The 25,611-nt window shown below is 44.4% G+C and overlaps 1 protein-coding gene across 6 annotated transcripts in view; it reads right to left on the bottom strand.

The window, feature by feature from the left end:
• LOC128424082 (sodium channel protein type 5 subunit alpha-like) overlaps positions 1-25,611 on the bottom strand; it is a 207,287-nt gene that overhangs the window by 70,198 nt on the left and 111,478 nt on the right. For all 6 annotated transcript variants that reach the window (XR_008332921.1, XM_053409898.1, XM_053409897.1 and 3 more), the window contains one exon: positions 9,934-10,398. Coding sequence is in view for 5 of the 6 variants with exons in the window: in XM_053409898.1 (XP_053265873.1) it covers positions 9,934-10,398 (465 nt within the window). In the remaining variant the exon portion in view is untranslated. The remainder of the gene's footprint in view (positions 1-9,933; positions 10,399-25,611) is intronic.

Below are 25,611 nucleotides of genomic sequence, written 5' to 3'. Positions count from 1 at the left end.
GGGAGCTCAGAACAGGTCAGTCTGATGGAAGAAGTGGACAAAGCAAATTTCTCCCCCATTTCTAACTCTACAATTCTGTGATCCCTACAACAGAGTGCTATTATATGTGAACCAGTCAATCCTACATTCAACTCCCTTCCATGCCACAAAGACAGCTAAAGGTTTGGGCTAGACAGTACATAAGAACGCCCACACTGAGACCATCCTGCTTATTATTGTCTGCGCTGACTGGTAATGCCTCTTCAATCAGGATTCTTTCCAGGTCTGCCTGGAAATGCCATACTCTGAGTCTTGGGCCTTCTGAATGCAAAAGGTTTGCTCAACCATTACGTCATGGCCTTTCTCCAATGAGAGGAAGAAGAAGAAGAAGAGTTTGGATTTGATATCCTGCCTTTCACTCCCTTTAAGGAGTCTCAAAGCGGCTAACATTCTCCTTTCCCTTCCTCCCCCACAACAAACACTCTGTGAGGTGAGTGAGGCTGAGAGACTTCAGAGAAGTGTGACTGGCCCAAGGTCACCCAGCAGCTGCAGGTGGAGGAGCGGAGACACGAACCCGGCTCACCAGATTACGAGTCTACCGCTCTTAACCACTACACCACACTAGCATGTGGAGGAGCGAGAGACATGGTGCACCTGCCCAAATGGATGCCATTTGGGTGCCATGGAAAACATCAAAGGGAATGTGATGTGTACTTTTTGCTCCGCTCTTCCTCTTCCAGAGCTTCCTATTTAGGCACGGGATATTTTCAGAGGTGTGCTACTTTATTGCACTGCTCAAAACTGGTCCTTGCTCAGCAAAGGGGGCTGTTGTCCAGTGTAGGTCTGGATAACAGAAATACTTGTGGAAATTAAATTCTGTTCAGTTAAACTACACAACGCTCAACAGCAGGAGAAACGCTATCTCACCATCTGAACTTTCCAATTGCTGTGCTCAAAAGCACAATGCGCCCTGCTTTCTTAAAATCCTCCGGGCTTCTCCCAAACTCAATTCCTGGACTTTTGTTGTTGTTGTTAAGACTGTTATCTGATGCTCTTCACTGGAGTGGGAGCTCAGGAACACTAGTACTCGACAAAAAGAAAAAAGAGTGGCCATTGTTGCTAATCTTTGATGTCTCTCTATACTATACAAGATCATGAAGGGCAACGATCAACTACAGCCCCCTTTAACTGAGTATAAATAATAATTTATTTATTTTTTAAATGTTTGACGGACTACTGTATTTTAATATTTTGTTGGAAGCCGCCCAGAGTGGCTGGGGAAACCCAGCCAGATGGCCGGCGTATAAATAATAAATTTATTATTATTATTATTATTATTATTATTATTATTATTATTATTATTAGGACAGGAACTCCTATACAGTGCTTGATGCAGCATGGCTTCATGGGTTGGCAGCGGAAAGCACAGAATGGGGAACTGGGTGCAGAACCCGGCTCCTGAGAATTGCAGGTTTCATTCGCAACAATCACAGAATAAAGTTAAGAGAAATTATGCAGGTGTGCTTGGTTTGCACAATTTAAGCCAAGGAAATTTAGTTGGTATAGAAAACAGATCATAGAATCATAAAATTGTAGAATTAGAAGGTACCCGGAGGGTCATCTAGTCCAACTCCTTGCAATGCGGGAATCTCAGCTAAAGCATCCATGACAGATGGCCATCCAACCTCTGCTCAAAAACCTCCAAGGAAGGAGAGTCCACAATCTTCTGAGGGAGACAGTTCCACTGTGGAACAGCTCTTGCTGTCACAAAGTTCTTCCTGATGTTTAGTCGGAATCTCCTTTCTTGTAACCTGAATCCATCGGTTAAGGTCCTACCTTCCAGAGCAGGAGAATACAAGCTTTCTCCATCTTCCATGTGAGAGCCCTTTGGATATTTGAAGATGGCTACCACATCTCCTTTCAATCTCCTCTTTACCAGGCTAAACATACTCATCTCCCTCAACCATTCCTCATAATGTTTTGTTTTCAGACCCTTGATAATCTTGGTTGCCCTCTTGTGCACGTGTTCCAACTTGCAAATATCCTTCTTAAATTGTGGCACCCAGAACTGGACATAGTACTCCAGGTGGGGTCAGACCAAGGCAGAACAGAGCGGTACTATTACTTCCCTTGATTGGGACACTATACTTCTGTTGATGCAGCCTATAGAGTAGCAGTAGGTTTTTTTTTGCTGCTGCATCACACTGCTGACTCGTTAAGCTTGTGGCCTACTTAAGATCCCTAGATCTTTTTCACATGTACTACTGGCAATAATAAATGTGATGGCACATAGCTAACCAAATCTGGCAACGTGGCAACTTTGTGAGGCCAATTCAGATTCAGGCAATGGAACACTGTCCTCACTTTGAATTGGCTTTGTGGCTCCTCACTTAATCTAATCTGATGAGTTATCTGGCATCAACACAAAAGGCAATTCATACTGAGAGTACAAAGCATTGTCTTCCCTTGAATTATGTGTTGGGAAGGAAGTTGTAATACAATTTTGTGTCAGATTGCATATCCTAGGATTGGTTTTGCTCCCTGGGTAACAAAACAAGCAGTTTCAGTTTGCAGGTTGAGATCCATAGCACTTTTGACTGCCATGTTGTGCTACCCACACAGAGACCCACTGACTAAGAAACCCCAAGGCAAAAGTCTCCCAAACACAACAATCTTCCACCCGAGTCTTTGGTGGCAGGGTAGCGGGAGAAATAATAATAATAATAATAATAATAATAATAATAATAATAATAATAATAATAATTCTATGCCGCCGTTCATCTGAGGATCACAGGGCACTTTAAAAAATGAAAACACAATCATGCATAACATAGTAAGAAACGAATACAATAACTGCTTTAATCAGTCGCCTCAAGTGATCCTACACAAAGCTGAATCATGCAAGGCCCCACACTTTTCACTGACTGCTCGGCTCTTCAGTGGACTTTGGTATTGGATCCATTACGTTAACTGCACTTTGGGGAAATGCAGAAATAAGTATGTCAACATTCCGACTTCTCTCCCAGCCCAATAGGTTAATCGCATTGGCAAGCGGCCTTGTTATGAGATGGGTTCCTGTGCGTGTGGAGGGAATGGTTCTTTTGCTCCGGACTTGCCGTCACATGTATCCGAGTTCCTTTTGCCTGATTTATATCAGCAGCGACTCCCGAGACAAATCTACTTCATTACAGGAATCCCCCCCAAGGAAAAAATCTGGGGGCAGAATGGTGGGCTCCCCTGTGATGGATGTCAGACACGGATATTCATTAAGGAACACTGACCCATCTGCTGCCTTTGCCGTGTTTCTTGGGTGAACGACAGCAAATTCAACCCACAGAGGGAAGTGATGCAGAGAGCCAGTGCAGTTGTCATCTTGTGAAGGCTAAATATCAGCTGAATAGATTATAGGGAGATTGACTGACTATAAGGATTTTTTATATCAACATTTGATCGTATTCCCATGCTGTCTTTATGTCTTTGCCTTTTCTTTGAAAGCGATCTCTGCTTTTTCTGCTCTCTGGTATTCTCGGGTAGAGGCCCAGCCACCTAGGAGCCAGGTGGCGTGGCAGGGGGCTTTGTGGGTCAGATGGGGCACTTGAGGGCAATTCAGGATACAGCAAGGCAGGTCAGGGAAACAGACCAAGAAACAAATGGAGGAGGCAAACCTAGCAAAGGAAGCAGGGCGAAGACAACTCCAGGGGGTAGCAATGGGCAAGAGGACGTTCCCTCCCCAAAGCTGTCCTGCTGCCCCATTCGTTCATCCCAGACCTCAGTCACAGCACACTTGTGTTTAATGTGTATACCAAAATCTTAGCTCCCTTAATTGTGGCCTTTGGCAGCCATTTGCTCCCCCAAACTAGTTTTCCTGGAGTCACTCTGGAGGCCAGCAGAGACATAGCCTCCTAGGAGAGGGTGGGGAACCCTGGGCCCAGAGGGACACATGGGGCCCTCCAAATCTCTCTGCCTGGCCCTCAGGACTTTCCATTCCCACGCCACTCATTTCATTGGCTCCACAGCCTCCTCTAGCTGGAACACACCCGTGAAGTGTGGCACTGCCTCTTGCTTGGAGAATGGAGAGAATTGGGTGTCTAGAATTCTCTGGTGTTTGCATGGAAGACTGTCTCGCCAGAGTGGTGCATGCTCTAGTTATCTCCCACTTGGACTATTGCAATGTGCTCTATGTGGGGCTACCTTTGAAGGTGACCCGGAAACTACAACTAATCCAGAATGTGGCAGCTAGACTGGTGACTGGGAGCAGCTGCCGAGACCTTTAACACCGGTCTTGAAAGACCTACACTGGCTCCCAGTACGTTTCTGAGCACAAGTCAAAGTGTTGGTGCTGACCTTTAAAGCCCTAAACGGCCTTGGTCCAGTATACCTGAAGGAGCATCTCCACCCCCATCGTTCTGCCCAGACACTTAGGTCCAGCTCTGATGGCCTTCTGGCGGTTCCCTCACTGCAAGAAGCCAAGTTACAGGGAACCAGGCAGAGGGCCTTCTCAGTAGTGGCACTCGCCCTGTGGAACGCCCTCCCACCAGATGTCAAAGAGAAAAACAGCTACCAGACTTTTAGAAGACATCTGAAGGCAGTCCTGTTTAGGGAAGCTTTTAATGTTTAATAGGTTATTGTATTTTAGTGTTCTGTTGGAAGCTGCCCAGAGTGGGCAGGGTATAAATAAATAAATAAATAAATAAATAATAATAATAATAATTACTACTACTACTACTACTACTACTACTACTAATATACCCTAAGGTACAAAGGTAAGAGTCACATCTATTGTTCTGCTCACTTTTGCCTCTGGCCCTCTCCTGCCACTGGCATGTTGCCATCAGGCTGAAATTTTTGGAAATAAGTGAACCTGCATCACAAAATTTGGAGGCGTCTATGGGGCTTCCCATGGCCTGGAGCATTTTCCACCAGTTAAGGTTGGCAAGTTATCTGTATCCTCTTCTAGACAGAGATAGCATTCCCACAGTTACCTGTGCTCCAGTAACGTGGGGCTACTGTGATGCACTGCAAGAGGAGCTGCCCTTGAAGACTAGCCTAAAACTTCAGCTACACGGCACCTACCACAGAGCCTAGGACTTGTCGATCAGAAGGTCGGCGGTTCGAATCCCTGTGATGGGGTGAGCTCCCGTTGCTCGGTCCCTGCTCCTGCCAACCTAGCAGTTCGAAAGCACGTCAAAGTGCAAGTAGCTAAATAGGTACCGCTCCGGCGGGAAGGTAAACGGCGTTTCTGTGCACTGCTCTGGTTCGCCAGAAGCGGCTTAGTCATGCTGGCCAGCTCCCTCAGCCTCAAGCGAGATGAGCGCCGCAACCCCAGAGTCAGCCACGACTGGGCCTAATGGTCAGGGGTCCATTTACCTTACCTTACCTTTACCATTCTAATAGAGCCAGGGAGCCCTATTGGAAGGGAGCACATCATGACAGGTTTGAAACAGTTACCCTGGATACCAGCCTGTTTCCAAGCACTCTCCCAAATGACAGTTCTTTCCTTTTATGTGCTGAACAGCTGAAAACCTGGGTAACTGCAGAACCAGCGTCTCCCACGCAAATATGCCTGGACATTAAGATCGTCCTAAGATGGTCTGCTCTGCATTCTCCTGCCTTTGAAGTAAGGAACCCAGGGATGGAGGAAAGGACTTTTTCCACCGGGGCTCCTTCTGTTCTGAAATGCCCTCCCCAAGGAAACTTGCCTAGCATCTATTTGTTGTGGTGGTGGCAGCTGAAAGGACCTTTTCATCTAACCCAGTCTTTTTTCTGTCACCTGTTTCCGCTGTATTGGACAGAGCGCTGCTGTGGCTGTTTTGAAAACAGCTTTTGTTTTATGCCTTTTAAGAAGGTCTTATTGTAGGCTGCTCTGAAAGTCTTCAGACTAATAGAACAGAAAGTAAATACTTTCAGCAAACAAACAAACAAAAACAAACAAACAAACAAACAAACAAACAAACAACACTTCCTGCTCTCTGTTCTGATAACACTTCTTTCTCCTCCTGCAGTTCTGTGAGATGGCTCTGCGCCCGCCTCTTCCCACTGCCAGGAACTAAACACAAGTAAATCTGCTAATGGAGCCATACAAAAACAAACAAAGTTAATCAAGCACGAGCAATCAAGAACTAAGATTCGTTTCTTTGATCAGACAGACGCAGAACTACCGAGAAAACCAACTGCTGAAGGTTGGGAGGAATTAATTAATGCCGTACAGAAAATGTGCATTGGCCAACGATCAATGAGCTTGGGACAACTGATGAGCGGAAAGAATGAGCTTTCTTTACCCAGACAACATGCTCCAACTCCCAGAACCAACTTAAAAAAAGAAGTGTTTAAAAGAAAATAGTTGAGATGCAAGCCAGCTCCCCAGGCATGTGGCTTCTGTCTGATCAGGAATATTAGTTAGATGAGGCGAACACAACCATCCCTTGCAAAGCCACTGGGCTTCCCTTGACAAAGGGTCTCCTGCAGTAGCTATTCTGAGGGAAAGGAGGTAGTGGTGGTGGATATTAGAAAGGGAAGAAATCATCAACAGTAGGGGATTATCAGATGATGGACAGTGGTCCTCCTGAGCTTCAGACAGGGTCCCCACCCCAGCTCTACCTGGAGATGGTGGAGACGGATGCTGTGGACCTGGGATAGCTCAGTCAGTAAAACACGAGACACTTAATCTCAGGATTGTGGGTTCAAGACCCATGTTGGGCAAAATATTCCTACACTGCAGGGCTTAGAATAGATGACCTTCCAACTCTACAATTCTATGAATTGTTGCATGCAAAGCTGGCACCCTCCCCAGTTGCAGTTGCTCTTTTAGTGAACAAGATGGACCTTTGTACTGATCCAGCAATGCTGTCCTCGTAGGAGGACATTCTGTGGACGGAGACTGTTAAAAACCACTTACGTGAGCCGGCAACTTCTAGGTCAAAAGTGGTTAATACAGAAGAAGAGTTTGTATTTGATATCCTGCTTTATCACTACCCGAAGGAGACTCAAAGCGGCTAACATTCTTCTTTCCCTTCCTCCCCCACAGCAAACACTCTGTGAGGTGAGTGAAGCTGAGAGACTTCAGAGAAGTGTGACTGGCCCAAGGTCACCCAGCAGTTGTATGTGGAGGAGCGGAGACGCGAACCCGGTTCACCAGATTACGAGTCCACCACTCTTAACCACTATACCACACTGATTACAGGTGTGGGTAGTCAAGTATTCAAGTAAAATATTTCCAGGGCTGGAAACATTTCCAAACTTATTTGCAAAGCTTTTCTATCAGGCGGCCTCTATATGCTTAGGAAAGATATCAACCCAACTGATCTCATTCTTCAATGAACCTGATTGCACACTGCATCTGCGACATCATCAAGCCGCCACCACTAACTAAATATTTGGAGGCACAGCGTGAAAATGGCAAGGAACCACTCAGATGAGGACTTGTAAGGTCGCAGCAACATTTGCTTAAGGGATGGAGAAATAAGGTCAACAAAAACCCCACTGGTGCAGCACTGAAAACTTCAGTATTGTCCTGTCTATCTTTGTGAGTCTAGGTCTAAATTATGCACATTTGCTTAATTATTCCTCCAGATGGAATAAGTCCTTCAAGAGGAATAATAATTAGATATGCACAGCTTTTGGAATGTTCTTCACAAAGACTGGGTGGAGGAGGAAATGGACTCCAGTTTGAACCCAGATAAAGGATTTGATCAAGGGCCTTTGAATCTGTGTGGATTGCAAGCTGTAAGAAATCAAGCCCAAAGCTGCATAATTTATGGTAATCCATTACTGTAGAATTTAGGATAGCAGTCTTCAAACTGTGCTCCCTTGGATTCATCAGAGGTTCCCTGAAATGGGACCCAGATGGACAAGTTCAGCGGAGGCTCCGTGGTGGAAAGGATCATAAACGGAATAGAAGCCAAGCATCATTTGTGACTTTCTGGTGTTTGTTTGGCACTCTCAGTTTATCATTTATTTCTCTGGAAAGATTTATTAACTGCTTAATTACAGAGATTTCTAACTGATGCACAGGACAACATTGAAGATAAAACACAGCCTAAACCCTCAAAACAATTCACAGAGAGACAGACAAACAGAAAATAGTAACTAAATTATATGTTGGGATAGGCTTGCTGGTTGTTGTTAGTTTTTTTAAGTTTTCAGCCGGTGTCTAAAACAATATAGCAAGGGGACCTGCCTAATGTCAATAGTTCATACAGGGCACCTAGTTAGATCTGTTGGGTCACTGCTATGTGAAAACTGTGCAAGGACCCTAAGGTGCTCTCTTCCCTGCAGTACACAAAGGTCCTGATGAGGTGACCCCCAAATATGAAGAATTTAAAAAAGGAAAACAACAGAATTGAAAATCCTTGGGCTAAGCAGCTGATGACCTGCACATTGATTCCAGACCCCACAGGCTTCTCGTGAGAACCCCTCTTCTATCTCATCATTCTTATTGTACCCCTCATCCGCTTTCCCCTATGCATAGGGTTGAATGGCCCGCAGCTGGAGAAGAGGAAGGAAATTTGATGGGAAATGGGAAAGTGTGGGGGAAATGGAACAGAAGTTTTGCTTCCCTTTATTATGCGGCACAGCCAGACACTTCCTAGCAGAAGCAAAGGTGTGAAGAGGGCACAATATGCAGAGGGCTCCATAAAAGCTTCTGTTGCTGGAGGAAACAGGTCTTGACCAGAGAGTTTTGGTTCCGACAGGAGTTTGTGAGCAGACCAAATGCTGCTAGCCCTTTCAGTCGTTGATCAATTCAAAATTTCCCACAACCATGACCCTAAGGCCTGAGAAAAAGTGTTAAGACAAGGGAGTGTTCCGGTGTCCTCTCCTCAGTCTTTTACGCGCTCACAACTGGCAATGTTTCACACACATTCAGTCTCTCTCTCTCTCTCTCTCTCTCTCTCTCTCTCTCTCACACACACACACACACACACACACACAAACACACACACAATCTCTGTATGAAAAATGGGAATGCCATGAAAACACCCACTTCAGTGCACAAGATAAAAACCCTATTCAACTGCCCCAAAGACATCAAAAGCACATTAAAATGTCAAAAATGGAGACAAGATAAGGAACTCATTTACTGCCTTGTCTTCCTATGAAACATGCTCCCCCTTTCCCTACACATCATCCCGAAGTAACATTTCAGTCTCTGGGATTCCTCAGAAAGAGATACACAATACTGAGGTCTTGGCGAGGCTGATCGAACCAAGGAACTTTACAACCTTCTTACAAAGAGGCTCTCTTCCATTTTATAACTTGAATTATCGACAGCCATTTTTATAGTAATCACTTTCAAAGGAAGAAGCATAGCTGCCTTTCCCTTCTCCAAATTAGCTAGCTAGCTTAAAACAAGAAACTTTTTCTATCCGAGTTATGTGTTTCCTATAATAAACACCATTATTTTCTTACTCTACAAGCATCTCTCTGTGCGTGCAACTGAAACATGCAAAGTCTACTCTTTAGCCAAATTCATGAGCCATACACTGAACTCTCTGCATACCAAAAAGCTCAAACACATTATTCGGCTCCATTTCAATAGAGACAAACATCCCTGTTGTTACCAGGAGGCACAAGCCCAGTAAATTACAAAGAGGAGTTGGCCTTAAAAATTATATCCAGCTATAATATATCTTCAAATATACTTCAAATATACTATAATGCCAAGCCAAGGGAGATGCTATGGCCGTACCCATGGATGTCCAACCTGCAGTTTGGGTGCCACTTCTGGCGTAGGCCTGGGCTTGTGAGGCTACCATAGATTAAGGATCAAATTGCAGCCTCTTCCGCCAGTGCTGCCCCACTGCTAACAACAGAGCTAAGAAGACAAGAGAAAACCTCCACCCCACAGCGTGGGAAGCCACATAGGATGTGCTACAATAGCAGTGTCTACCACACTGCCTCCAAGCCCCCAAAAGTGGTTCACCACATCAAAGAATTACTGAAGGATAAGCAGCTTACCTGGTCCGTTTCCGTAAATGTGCTCTGCTCATCATCCTCAATGTCAGACTCTCCGGGAGCAATGGGGACACAGATGGACAAGTTTGGGTTGGTCATGAAGTCATCGTTGTGGTCCACCTGCTGCTTCTCCTGGTTTCCCTCAACCCCGTCGCCACCGGTGTGGTTCTCCTTGTGGTGGTCCTCTTCCTTGCCAAACTCCATGCCCGTGTGGTTGTTGACGCAGTTGTGGACGACGGCTGGGTTCTGAGCCGCAAGCTTCATCATGGCTTTTTTTTCAGCCGTCGCCTTCGGCTGCCTGAGGACGCTGCAACAGAAATCCCACATGGCACGTTTGGCGTAATTGAGCCCCCTGTTGATGCGCGCAAAGGCGAGCTGCAGGTTGTTCATCTCCCCGTCTTCATCCGGAGCGGAAAGGTTATCGGCACTGAAGGAGCTCAACAGCAAGGCAAGGAACAGGTTCAACACCTGAAAGGAAAGGAAGGGGTGTCAGCCATTTTGTTTGGGAAATGGCCATAGCTCAAGTGGTAGACACTGTGTTTCTTAGACCTGGGCCTCCGGGTGTTGTTGGACTAAAATTCCCATCAGCCCTGACCACTGATCCTGATTACTAGGGATGATGGGAGTTGTAGTCCAACAATAGCTTGGGACAGGCTTCCTGAGCCCACCCTCCATGCTGCAAGCCCAGATTTTATCACAGCACACAGAATACATACACAGCTCACCAACACTCATTTGCTCACACAGGAGAAGGGAAAACCTGCCCAAGCTTCATTCATTTTGGGAATTGAATGACCTACTTTAAGGGGAACCCTGACATATGGCGAGAGAATGCCTTCGACCACTGCAGTAATATTCCTCCTTTCGCACTGTGCTCATTCTTAATTTGCAGAGTTAATAGAAGTGCCTCCAAAATTAGGTGATTTAAAAGAAAAGAGCAGGGGGAAGGCAGGCAAGATGCATTTTGTTTTTGTTATATTTATATCTCACGACATGAATGCATGTGCAGTGATCTGGAATGAGTTATTTCGGATCTATTGGATTTTCAATGTAAATGTCTTAGAATCATAGAATCATAGAGTTGGAAGAGACCACAAGGGCCATCGAGTCCAACCCCCTGCCAAGCAGGAAACACCATCAGAGCACTCCTGACATATGGTTGTCAAGCCTCTGCTTAAAGACCTCCAAAGAAGGAGACTCCACCACACTCCTTGGCAGCAAATTCCACTGTCGAACAGCTCTTACTGTCAGGAAGTTCTTCCTAATGTTTAGGTGGAATCTTCTTTCCTGCAGTTTGGATCCATTGCTCCGTGTCCGCTTCTCTGGAGCAGCAGAAAACAACCTTTCTCCCTCCTCTATGTGACATCCTTAGATCAAGAGAGTCTAGATAGGAGGGACCTCCAGAATGTCCCCTTGTTCTTTTCAAACATCTTGAGAAGCAGAGCCCATCTCCCCTATTATAGCATCAAAGCAGACCATAGCTAGGAAGACATTTTCCCCTAACACTGAAGTCACTGGATCTGGGGAATTCCACCAGCAGCAGCCACACATTCTTCAACTGTGTCCCTAGCTGAAGTTTCATTACTTCCTTCCATAGAAGTGATCTGGTTGGCCATGGGTCTAACTAGAGATTGGGGAAGGGAGACCATCAGCTTTGTTCCACCCCTTTGTCCAAGCTGTCAGAGGTGGCCCTAACTTCCTTCTCAACTAGCCGGCAGAAACGCCACCTTAAACTTCCACTCGCCATTGGCTGGAGGAAAAGAGGGTATCAGCTTGCCAATTCAGGCTCTTGATTCAGCCCTCCAACCAAGTGCTAGAAGAAAATTCAGATGAAAATTGGCAAGGGATGAAACCTGACTCTCCAGAGAGACCCACATGACAGAAGACGAAGTTGCAGAAAAGCAAAATGCTGCTTAAAGATGAATATGGAAGAATTTTGGCAATTGAAATTCAGCTGCAAGGAGAGAGATTTTTAATTGTAGGGATTTATGCACCAAATGAAGGAAAATCGGAATTCTTTAAAAAGCTACATGAGATTTTGCTGGACTATTTGGACTATAATTTGATTCTGATGGGAGATATGAATAGAGTGGTTTCAACTAATATGGACAAAGCACAGAAACAGGTAATTACCAATGATGGTAGATTACCAAAAACCTTCTTTGAAATGACAGATATCTTGGATTTAATTGATACTTGGAGATTTAAGAACCCTCTAGAAAAAGAGGGAACTTTTTTCTCTGAGGCAAAAATGACATGGACAAGGATTGATCAAATATGGGCAACCAGAGGACTGGCTCCGAAAATCACGAAAGTGAAAATTTGTCCTAAAACTTGCTCTGACCATAATGCAGTTAAGATGGATTTGAAATTAATGCCAACTGGATCCTTTAGATGGAGAATGAATGACTCTTTATTCAGAAATGAAGATATGATTAAAAAGGCCCAAAAAACCCTGAGAGACTATTTTGAGATAAATTTGAGTACAACGGTCGAGAAAAGAGTAATATGGGACACAAGTAAAGCTGTTATGAGAGGATTTTTGATACAGCAGAACGCAATCAGGAAAAGACTACAAAATGAGAAAAAAGATAAAATCTTGGAAAAAATAAAAGAAGGTGAAAAGAAACTGAGATTGAATCCAAAATCACAGGAGATTTTGAAAGAGATAAAGTTATACCAAGTACAGTATACGAAATTGATGAATCAAGAAATAGAGTGGAAAATTAAACAAATGAGACAAAAAACCTTCGAGTCGGCAAATAAATGCGGGAAACTGTTGGCTTGGCAATTGAAAAAAAGACAAAAATTGAATACCATAACAAACTTGGAAGTGGAAGGAAAGAACATACAGAACCCAGGAGAGATAAGAAAGTGCTTCCAGAGGTATTTTAAACAGCTATATACACAGGTGCCGCAGAAAGAAATAGACATTGATTGCTTTTTGAAACTAAATGGTCTACCAACAATTTCACAAGAAAATAAATTAATGCTGAACTATAAAATAACGGATCAGGAAGTAGAATCGGCCATTCAGAATATGCAATTGGGCAAGTCACCAGGTCCGGATGGTTTGTCCGTGAAGTACTACAAATCACTGAAGGATTGGATAATACAACCATTAAAGGACGTTTGCAATGAGATACTGGACGGGAAAAGGGCACCCGAGTCATGGAAGGAAGCTTATATTACACTTATACCAAAAACAGAATCTGAAAAGACACAACTTAAAAACTACCGCCCCATATCCCTACTTAATGTGGATTACAAAATATTTGCAGACATTTTGGCTAAAAGATTGAAAAAAGTATTAGCTGAAGGAATCCATAAAGATCAAGCGGGCTTTCTCCCGGGCAGACATTTGTCTGACAATACAAGGAACATCATAAACATTTTGGAGAAACTACAAGAGGACATTAATATTAAAGCTGTTCTTATATTTGTGGACGCGGAGAAAGCCTTTGACAACATTTCTTGGAGTTTTATGAAGAAAAATCTACAAGGGATGGGGGTTGGTCAGGGGTTTGAGAATGGTATAGGTGCAATCTACTCAGAGCAAAAGGCCAAGCTAATTGTTAATAATGTAGTAACAGAAGAATTTAAAATTGAGAAAGGTACACGACAAGGATGCCCAATTTCCCCATTGCTTTTTATATCTGTTTTGGAGGTCCTGTTAAATATAATAAGAAGGGATCAATTGGTTAAAGGTATTCAGGCGGGAGCAAAACAGTATAAATTGAAAGCATATGCAGATGATTTGGTATTGACACTGCAGGAACCAGAGTCCAGTACAAAAAGAGTACTGGAATTAATTCAAGAGTTTGGAATAATAGCTGGTTTTAAACTAAATAAAATGAAAACTAAGGTGTTAGAGAAAAATTTAACAGACAGTGAGAAAGAGAAATTCCAGAGAGAGACAGGATTAACTTTGGTTAAGAAAGTGAAATATCTAGGGGTGAATTTGACAGCAAAGAATGCTAACCTATACAAAGACAATTATGAAAAATGTTGGTCGGAGGTGAAAAGGGATTTAGAGGTTTGGTCGAACTTGAAATTGTCATTGCTGGGCCGAATTGCTGTTATAAAGATGAATGTATTGCCTAGAATGCTATTTCTGTTTCAAGCATTGCAGATTATAGATAAGATGGAGTGTTTCAAGAAGTGGCAGAAAGATATTTCAAGATTTGTCTGGCAGGGCAAGAAACCCCGAATAAAATTTAAGATTTTAACTGATGCTAAAGAAAGGGGTGGGTTTGCCATGCCGGACTTTAAATTGTACTATGAATCAGCTGCGTTTTGCTGGCTGAGGGAATGGCTACTTCTTGAAAATACGGATGTTTTGGATTTGGAAGATTTTAATAATGCATTCGGATGGCATGCATATCTGTGGTATGATAAGGTCAAAGTACACAGAGCATTCAAGAATCATATTATTAGAAAATCCCTCTTCAATGTCTGGATAAGATATAAGGACTTACTGGAAAACAAAACCCCAAGGTGGCTGTCTCCAATGGAAGCAAAAGCTTTGAAAAAACTCAATATGGAGGCCAATTGGCCGAAGTATTGGGAAATTTTAGAACAGGAAGGAGATAAGTTGAAATTACAGAGTTTTGAAAAGTTAAAGAGCAAGGTACGTGATTGGCTCCATTATTATCAAATAATGGAGGTTTATAATTTGGATTTAAAAAATTGGTTTTCAGATGGAAAAATCAAAATTGGAAACACAGCTATTAGATTCCAAAAGTAAAAATGTATAAATTGCTGTTGAAATGGAATACTCAAGATGAGACGGTGAAATCAGCTATGATTAAGTGGGCTCAGGATGTTGGACATAATATTATGGCGGCTGACTGGGAACAGTTATGGACCACTGGTATTAAATTTACGGCATGCAATGCCTTAAGAGAGAACATTATGAAAATGGTTTACAGATGGTACATGACACCAGTCAAGCTAGCAAAAATTTACCACTTGTCTGATAATAAATGTTGGAAATGTAAAGAGGCTGAAGGTACATTCTTTCACCTTTGGTGGACATGCCCAAAGATCAAGGCCTTTTGGGAAATGATCTATAATGAAATTAAAAGGGTTACCACCTGAATGAAGCTCATAGACCACTTGTGGTCCACCAGCCATTTTGGGAACCCCTGCTGTACACCTTTCCCTGGTTAATAGTTCCACTGAATATAATTTGACTATTCTGAGCAGGCACACACTGGATTATGCTAAAAGGATATCTATTGAGAGCATTTACTTATCTATTCAGAGCACCTATTGAGGGCTGTAGAAAATTTCCCATCTAAAATCCCAAAGAGCTTCTACCAGTCAGTGTCAATGATAGCGAGCTTGATGGACCAAGGCACTTTTCTATGTTCCGTTGGCAGAAAAATATGGGTTTAAAAGTATACCACAATTATCTTTTTTATGTCAGCTGAGACTAATTTGTTGCAAGCCACTGTTCTGTGTGCCTGCTAATTGAGAGATTGCCAGACAGAGTACTTTCCTTTTGCCTTGGTTCATGTGGAAGCAAGCAACTGTGGTGCATAAGAAGGTCTCCACCTGGAGGGGAATTCCCTGAGGGCTGGACTGGGACATCAAAGCATATTTAGGACTTTACACATCAGCACCTGGAATTGCCAGGGGTGGCCCAGGGCTGTTCTTCCAGAATAGGTGTAATCTGGCTGTAAATTGCTTTGAGTTGCCTTGGAAAAGCGACTAACAAATATAATAAATAAATAATATTAAATAATATGGTCCTTGCAGTTAGCCACAGTTAATCATTGGCTCACAACATTCTGAACCAGTCACAGCAGCCTTCCCCAACCTGGTGCCCTCCAGATGTTTTTGACTACAACTCTCATCATCACTAGTCAGCACCATCATGGTCCTCAACATCTGGAGGGCACCAGGTTGAGGGAGATTGAGCTAGAGTTTCTAAACAGTCTTCAAAAGCATCCCCATGTTGAGTGTGTGACAACTGTCCAGTTTGGGGGTGACCAAGGTATGGATGGGGATGCAGGTGGCGCTGTGGGTTAAACCACAGAGCCTAGGACTTGCCAATCAGAAGGTTGGCGGTTCGAATCCCCGCGACGGGGTGAGCTCCCGTTGCTCGGTCCCTGCTCCTGCCCACCTAGCAGTTCAAAAGCACGTCAAGTGCAAGTAGATAAATAGGTACCGCTCCGGCGGGAAGGTAAACAGCGTTTCTGTGCGCTGCTCTGGTTCACCAGAAGTGGCTTAGTCATGCTGGCCACATGACCCGGAAGCTGTACGCCAGCTCCCTTGACCAATAAAGCGAGATGAGCGCCGCAACCCCAGAGTCAGTCACGACTGGACCTAATGGTCAGGGGTCCCTTTACCTTTTAAGGTATGGACAATATATTTTGCAGGTATTCCCTGAACCATGAAGTCTACGAAAGCAGAGATCCTTATGTGTCTGAATACCCAATTCCATGTGGCATTCCATGCCTGTAGAACAGAAGACTGCTCTTGCTGGCATTTCTTGGTCTCTTTCGGTTTAATTACGAAAATCCGTGCCTAAGAACTCTTGCAAGCCAGCACGACCTTAATTACACCGCTACCACTCGATCTGAAGTATCCTGTCATTATTAATCCATCAGGCACTCACCGTAATCACCATGATTAGCATGAATGCATTTTGGCATCAATGGCACATATCCCATTGTCTGGCCGAAATAACCTCCATCGGCCTCAGAACTGAACAGAAAGCTGCTTGAATTCAATGAATGGGGCCGAAGCATAATCCAAAAGGGGGGCACGGAAAAAGCTAATTTCACAATAGTAAAGTGACCTTTTCAATCCCTGTAAATTTCGTGTTCGGTGTAGAATGGCTTCACAGCAGGGATGGCATTACAGGTACCAGAGTGAGCAGCCACCTAATACATGCATAATGTGGAACACAACACAAGTGACTGGCTCCGTTCCACCCCAGGAATTCAAGTTCCCACATTTTCAGGTTCTGCCATGCCAAGCGCATTCTGTAAGGAAAAGGAACAGAGGAGGCACAGCAGCTTTATGGCATGGAGAGGGAGGGGTTAGAAGCAAATGAAGTCACCTCTTTCTTACACAGGAGGGTGGGAAGAAAGGTATACTTGAATTTCAACCATCTCTGAAGAAAAGCCAAGAACCCCCGAACTTTCTACACTGAAAGTTCACCAACAGGTAAAGCTAAAAAAAAAAGCCAAACATCCACAACTTTTGTGGTACATGCATTCATATTCCAAAAAGCCTCAATCACAGTACTACATCCACTGATAGCAATTACCAGAACCTATTTTTTTGGGGTGAGAACAGGGTGACAGTGACAGTCCTATCAATTTTGGTAGGGAAATTGGTGTTACTTTTTCTCAGAGATCTTTGTCTCATAACAAACATGGAGGATAAGGCAGTAATCACTGGCTGTAGCCATCCAGATCTTTCCCTAGGGGCAGATTCGCACCATAAATTTAAAGCACATCGAATGCACATTGAAAGCACATCACTTTCCCCAAAGAATCCTGGGAAGTGTAGTTTTCTTCCCACAGAGCTACAATTCACAGCACCCTGAACAAACTACAGTTCTCAGGATTCTTTGGGGGGAAGTCATGTGTTTTAAATGTGTGCTCGGTGTGCTTTACCCTAAATGTGTGCATCTACCCTAAATGGCCTCGGTCCAGTATACCTGAAGGAGCATCTCCACCCCCATCATTCTGCCCAGACGCTGAGGTCCAGCGCCAAGGGCCTTCTGGCGGTTCCCTCATTGCGAGAAGCAAAGCTACAGGGAACCAGGCAGAGGGCCTTCCTGGTAGTGGCGCCCGCCCTGTGGAACGCCCTCCCATCAGATGTCAAAGAGATAAACAACTACCTGACATTCAGAAGACATCTTCAGGCAGCCCTGTTCAGGGAAGTTTTTAATGTATGACATATTAGTGTATTTTTTGTCTTTGTGGAAGCCGCCCAGAGTGGCTGGGGAAGCCCAGCCAGATGGGCGGGGTACAAATAAATTATTATTATTATTATTATTATTATTATTATTATTATTATTATTATCATCATCATCCTCCTCCTCCTCATCATCATCATTACCCTAGAGCTCTCATAATCTCTGACCACTAGCCATGCTAGTGGGAGCTGGAATCCAAGGGATGGATTTAGACACTAGGAGAGGTATAGTTATTACAGTATTGCTTAAACTTGGAAGCAAAGGTTGATTTAACCTTCTAGAAACAATAATCCAGGGTGCTTTAATGTGGAGTCGGTTTTCCTGGTATTGCCCCTTTTCTCCCCTTTAAAATCAACCACCACACACATATTGTTTTGGGAAGAAATGAAAGCAATGTTTACTTCCATAATCTACGTCTCGAAGCAGCAGTTACAGCAGCAAACACGGAGGCAGGTTTATAACGACTATCTAAGTTGTGAAAATACAAAATCTAAGTTCAAAAAGATATGCAAATATGGTCAGCTTGGAAGCATAATGAAGAAAGACGAGGCTACCAAGGAAGGATGTATGAATGGAGTGTTACAGCTTCCTGCCAAGGCAAAGGAAGTGATCTCACAGAGTTCTCTCTAGCAAATTTTACAGGAGAACTCTGTAAGCCTCAGCCCCTTCATGCGCCTATCTGGCAAAACATGAATTGTTGGTTTGACTGCAGTAATGTCCAACACCAACAACATCTCATGCAACATGAGGTTTCTCATGCTTACACTAAATGCTGCTGTGAGCATGGACAGCAGACTTCAAGGTCACTTATGGCTCCCAGCAGCCTTTTAGAGCTATTCATTTATCTAGCTGGAGGCAACCACTCAGTTCATCTGCACTCAATTTTAAGCAGGTGACCCCCTTCACCCAGGTACCTAGTTAGGCACAGAGGACCTCTAAATCTCTTTCCGCCATGTTCCTTATTTAAGTCTTTTAAGTGTTCCCTTTTTCATAGCTGCGTAACTTTATCCTGGCACACCTGCACTCTTGCAAAGAGAGTACTTTTTCATTCTAGGTATCATTTATCATAGGCTATTTGCGTTCTCTTATAGACCTTTTACAACACACACACGTGCACGCAAGCACACACACACACAGAGATGCAGCATACTTAGTAGTCCATGCTTTTAACCAGAATAAAGTAAACATCAGTTATCATTGTTTGCCGCTGCTTTTTTTTCTTTCTGAACAGCCTGCCTCGGAGTCATGAAGTCTAGTGTTTAGACAGATCAAACCATTTTATATGCAATGCCCATTTGCTTGCTATCCCTTCGCTTATATTGTCTCTTCTGCTGCTCTTACTGTGAACGATCTTTAACAATACCCAGGGCACGCTTGCATCTGTGTTTCCAATACAGGGATGCCTTGTGCTGAATTAGCTCCTGCGCTCAGATGCTGCGCTACCTTCCTTACTGTTTGGACGCTGCTGTTCTTATGAAATGGATTGGCACAGGGTTTCCCATGGTGCCACTGACATAGCAACAACCAGCAGCAGGTGGATGTGCACAGGTCTACTTTGGAATCAACCCAGAGTAAATGGATTTAATTTACTGGATGGCCACAAAATTAATAGGCCAGCGGTCACCAACCCAGTGTCCTCCAGATGTTTGGGACCACTACTCTCATCAGCTGTGCTGGCGGGCTGTGGCTGATGGGAATGTTAGTGCAAAACATCTGGAGGGCACCAGGTGAGTAAAGCCTGGCCAAAGTTGTGTCTGAGGATGACAGATTCCATGGTGCAGTCTGAAGGCACCTACGCCTACCACCCTGCTGAAGCTAAGCAGGTCTGGTTGCGGTCAGTACTTGGATGGGAGACCTCTATGTTGCCTTGAGTTCCAGGATGGAAGAAAAGGCAAGCTATTAAGCCATTTCTCCCTTCCAGGCTCCTTTGACATCTCTCAGGAAGAAATGCACAAACAGGAGATACCCAGAGCTGCTCCTGTCCATCAATGTCCACCACGATAACAAGGCATCACACTTTCCCATTTGCGATTTGAACCCGGCGTTGTTCAACAACCTGAGTTTGCAGGGGGAGAAGCCCTGTCACCTGAATTACATTGTCAAATCAGAGCAGATGCAACCTCTCTGTTGCTGTGGTTACTACCATTATTTGTACAACCATGCATTTCAAATCTGAATCCACACCCTTCCATCGCCGTGCATTTTGTTTTTTTGCTCCCCATTTCCTTTACTGCAGTTTGCCGGCAGAGAACCTAAATCTACATTCAAACAAAGGTTCTCTCTCGACTACAACACCAAACAATGCATAAACCCACTCTCCTGTTCCCCCCTCCCCTTCCTGCCAAGAGGCCCCTGTCTCTCAGAAATCATAGAGGTTATACCGAGTGTTGACAGCATTCACTCAACACCTTGCTTGGGGTCGCTCAAGGCAGAAAATCCTCTTGTAGGTTTGAGAGGCGTGTCATCAAGAAAATGGATTTTCCTGGCTCAGGGAGACTCATGGGGTGAGAGTGAAACACAGCAGCATGTTTTTTAAAGAGCGCTGGGGCTGCTCGGCGTGTGCCCTCAAAATCTGAAGGTGTGTTTTATTATTTGTTGATTTATTGAAATGTTTACACTCTACCTTTCTAGCATCAGCCTGGGGGACTCAAGGCAGCATCTCAAAGGGATGGCTGTGAGCTGGTAAAAATAAAGAAAACTCAGTCCTGAGAAGAGAGGGGCTCTGCGGTTCTTCTGATCAGAGAGACTTTGCTCCGCTGGTACTAGATGAGGTTGCACTGCTCTCTTAAAGCAGGACTGTGGGACATCAACTCTTCTGGGCAAATGGTCGAAGACGATGGGAGCTGCAATACAATAACATTTGAAGGGCCAAAGGCTAACAACTCCTGCCCCAAAGGAGTTGTTTGTTGCTTGGGGGCACAGGATTCAGCTGTATTATTGCAGGGTTAGTTAACCCCTGTGGCAAGAAGTGCCTTTCACCGGCTTAGGCTGGCAAGCTGACTGCAGTCTCTCCTGGACAGAGACAGCCTGGTCACAGTCATCCATGCTCTGGTGACATGAGGGGTTGATTGCTCTAAATGTGCTGTATGTGTATATTGCTTTGAAGCTTTGTGGGAAATTCAAAGATAAAGACTGAGCCCTCTGTGTGTGTGTGTGTGTGTGGACCCAACCCTGAGCAAACACTAGCAGGCTCTCTGCAGCTGCCTGAGGACCAGGTCAGGTTATGTCCCTACTATTGCCTCCTCTATTTCAGATGGAAGTCTTCCCCATCGCCTGCTGCATGGTCCTGTAGCTCCAGGTAGCAAAGGTGGTGTCCTCTAGATGATGTTGGACTCCAGCTCCCATCACCCTTTGCCACTGACCATGTTGGCTGGGGCTGATGCGAGTTGGGAGTCCAAAAATGGCTAGAGGGCACCTCCTTGCCTATCCCTGCTTTAGATACAGATACTAGGAATTGATCTGTCACTGAGCTACAGCTACTCTGCACTTGGGCCAGCAGAACTGATAGCCAGAAAGTGGATGGCAAGCAAAACCTTCTAGCCTTTATGTCAACATATTGAGTATCTGGCCTTGTTTACTAAAATTGATAGACTTAGTGGGACTGGGATAGCTTCAACCAGCAGGGCCACCTGTGCTTTGCCTATGCCCAGCACAAACAGATCAGATTCCAGGAGACAGTCATTTGCATAATTTATTCCAATCACAGAACCTGGACATTCCGCAGTGCAGAATTCTGGCTTCCATGCTGCAGAAATGGTGTGTGTTCGGGTACAAATGTAGACACAGTCCTGGCAAATATGCTAGATAAGGTCCTTGTGAGAACACTACTATGGCTCTCTAATTTCTGGAATGGCGAAACACTGAATCAATTCATTCCTGAAATGCTGAAGCCAAAGAGGCTGCAAACGGAGATAGTACTGAAAGGCAATTTCATTGAATCAGCAATCTTGCAGCTGCAAGAGGAAGCCAGAGACTCTGCTATCTAATCCATCTCCTCTGTGCCAACAGAGAATCATTCCTTGTAACAGGGGTATAATTCCTAGGTCTTTTGTAATATTGTCAAACCCAGAGTAAAGTTTATAAAAGGACGCACTCCTCCCAAAAGCAATTTACATGACCAGTTATCTGCTATATTGTTCCCTTTTGGGTTATTTCAGCTATTTGTGCTGGGCTAAGAGGCTTATTCCATCCCTCCCAGCCCACTTCCTCCTTTATCCCGTGCTGAAGTCATAATCCCATGCTTTTGACATCCTATGCTGCTGATGCTGGAATGACGGAGAGTTCACAACTTCAAGCAGCCGGCGGTGAGCCTTATAGCCAAGCAGAAAGAAAAGCCAGGAAGTAGAAGGAAAAGGATTTGAGAATAGGACAGTGCCTAACCACAACAGTAAACCACAGCCCACATGCCACTATCTCAGGCAAGCAACAAGGAGCAGACCCCCTTGTTTTTGGCAGAGATTCACAAGTATTGCTGCCGTTTTATTCCAGTATCCTGCCCTCCTTCCTAGAGAGCCCAGCATGGCTAACAACAGCCATAAAAAGCTTGCCTACTAGTCACCTGTTATGTGACTGCCACCAATTACTTCTCCTCCTCTGAGTTCCCAAGTGCTTGGGGCAGACACTTCTCTCCTTTGCACAGAGAGACTCCTGCCCTTGCAGATCTTCTCCAAATCCCAGTGCAAAGGTATTAAGTACATCTGTGTTACTGATAGAGGGCTTGGGAGAAGCATTGGGTCTTGTGCTGTGGCCAGGACAGACTGCAGCTTTGAGGAGGCCACTGGCATAGAAACCTCTGGTGGATGAGTGGACCTTCAGCCTGAGCAGGTGTCCGCTCTGTGGCCAGGCAGCCTCTCCCACCCCTCCCATGTATTCCCACCAGAGGGGAAAGTGAGTGGGTGAGTTTACCAAAGAGGAGTTGCGAGGGTGCAGACATAGGGTGGTCACCACTATAACTGCCCACAGGGTTCCAGAGCTGATATAGCACCACTCAGGTGTATGTTGAGAAACTGCAGTGGAAGGTGGCATCACTAAAGGGGAACCACAGTAGTGACGGTCCCTCATCAGCCATGTTGCTTCACTGCCCTTGGCTAAGACATTAAGATAAGAAACATCAGGTGTCTCCCAGCACTTCAAAGGGATGCTTGTTGTTTCTTACCTGCTCGAAATCTGAGTCAAAGGAGAGCTCTGGGGATAGGATGTGCATGCTGTGAAGTGTCCTGTGCATCAAATGGGCAGGAGCGCTTCCATGTGGCAAGTCGATTTTTGGATCTGGCTATCAATCTGCATTCTGTTTGGGTGGTTCACAGGCTCAAGAAGCCTGAATAAGAATTCTAGAACACAAGGTGCCCATTTCCTTTGATGGGGGCATGACTGTCTAGAACAGGGGTCAGCAAACTTTTTCAGCAGAGGGCCAGTCCACTGTCCCTCAGACCTTGTGGGGGGCCAGACTATATTTTGAAGAAAAAAATGAACAAATTCCTATGCCCCACAAATAACCCAGAGATTCATTTTAAATAAAAGGACACATTCTACTCATGTAAAAACATGCTGATTCCTGGATCGTCCGCAGGCCGGATTTAGAAGGTGTTTGGGCGAGATCCGGCCCCCGGGCCTTAGTTTGCCTACCCATGGTCTAGAACACAGCACTTTTATGAGTATGTTAATATGGTGGCTTCCCACATATTCAATCTGGGGCAGGGCATACACCCTGAAGAGCAGGAAATGTCCAGGGAGGAAGAAAGCAGGTGCAATTCGGGACATGCAAAGGTGTGCCCACCTGCTCAACACACCTGCACAGCCAATGCCAATTCCTGCCTAGCAAGTTTGATCATTCCATACACTTCAGAGAGAGTGGTCATCATATACCCTGAAATAAAGGGTAACTGGCGACCCTGAAAGGAGCAAAGGATTCATTGTACAAACAGGCATATCGTGCTGCTGATTTAAAAACGAGTTCTGTCTCCTCTACTTACCATCCTGCACTCCCCGCTCTTTGTAAATTCCCTTAGTCAACAACTCGCAGTCCCTCTGGGCCACAACTGTGCCAGCAGCTGTTTCACTAGACCCCACCTTCATCTCCCACAGGAAAAAACACACATCTTAGCCTGTTTTTCTATGCAGTCCTTGGCCTAATTTCAAAAGCCTTCTGCACTGACCTCTGACAAGATCTCTGTTCTTCTCTCACAAGCCTGCTGGGCAGAGATGGCGATGGGTGGTGGCAGAAAGCACTGCTTAGCTTCAGCGCCACCCAAAATCCGCAGGAGGCCCCTGGCAGATTGAACCATATAGAATGTGGCCCTTGACTGGGAAAAGGTTGCCCTTGATTGGATCCAGCAGGGGCCACATATTCCCTAAAGAATTCACCTGAGCCACAAGGCTTATGTAGGAGAAATCAATACATAACAAATTTGTATCAACTGCATGGCATCACAAGCTTAGGCTGATAAAGGTAGAAAATGGGGAGGCAGGAAGATTAGGTCATGTGAAGAAGCTAGATGTTCCATAACAGGTAAGCCTGCATAATAAATTAAGAAATTGCCCAGTAGCACCTAAGAGACCAACTAAGGTAAGCCTGCAGTTAGGATGGAGTGAGAATAGGGCAAGAACAGGGAGTCCATCTGCACTGCTGAAGGGTAAAAGAAAAAGGGCAATATTTTCTCATGTGGAACAAGCCAAACAAGGGAAGTGAGATCTAGAGTTTATTTGAAAAGGCACGCTGCACATGGGCATTTACAACATTACACAAACAAAGACAGAAATGGAAAGAATCAAAATACACATCTAGGGACTGTTTGGAACTTTTGACTCAGGGGAAGAACATGTGGATGACATCTGCAGTGTGCAAATGACAAATGCTTGGGGTAGCCATCAAGCCCAACATTAAGGGGAAAGGGGGAGAGCCAATCAGGGGAAGGCAAGTTCAGAGCTGGACTACGAAGCAGCTGCGTAAAAAAGGAATGGAGAGATAAGTTTGGAGGGATTGTCTTGGGCTTGGACTGTGATCTTTGGGGCTATCTTCTGGAGCATGCGAGATCCCAGGCTGATGGGTCGCCTTTACTAGGAGAAGACTGTCTTTTGAAGTATGAGAAACCTTTTATCTGCCACCTGTTTGCTTGTGCAAGGGAGTGTGTGTGTGTCCTCAATAAAGTTTTTATCAAACTTTAAACTTAGTCATCTTGGCTGTACTAATTTGCGTCTGGATAATTTGAGTCTAGATAACTTGAGTCTAGATTCCCAGGGACCAGGGAAAGCAAAACAGTTAGGAGGTTTTAGGATGCCTTCAATCCTGATAGCAACTTAAACACCCATGGAATTCTAAAACTTCCTAATTTTTAAATATCTTGTTTTTAAGACTCTGTGGTGAAGTTAGCAGTTTTTAGCTCCTGTATTTGATAGTGATTTTAGCTCTTTAATTTTTTTTAAATTATTATACTGGTGTTTGTAGGTTCCTTTTCGCTTGATGCATTTTTAAGCTTATTTTTTTAAGGGTCTCCCCATGATGTCTAGATAATTTGTTTTTTGAGGCAAATTATAAATGCAAATGATAAATAAATAAAATTAAAACTGAACTTGCACTCCCATTATGATTAACAGTCTCCCGTTGATTTCAATGAGATACAATTAACTTTCACTGAATCGGGGGCACAGCCTCCTTCTATCACACAGAAACCTGTTCAGGGTTTTAACATCTTATATCAATATGCCTTCATAGCTGTACATTACCGACTGGGCATATTAACACA

Source organism: Podarcis raffonei, chromosome 12 (assembly GCF_027172205.1).
Source record: "Podarcis raffonei isolate rPodRaf1 chromosome 12, rPodRaf1.pri, whole genome shotgun sequence".
NCBI classification, from domain to species: domain Eukaryota; kingdom Metazoa; phylum Chordata; class Lepidosauria; order Squamata; family Lacertidae; genus Podarcis; species Podarcis raffonei.
Note: the sequence above shows the minus strand (reverse complement) of the source record. Positions and strands in the feature narration are given on the sequence as shown.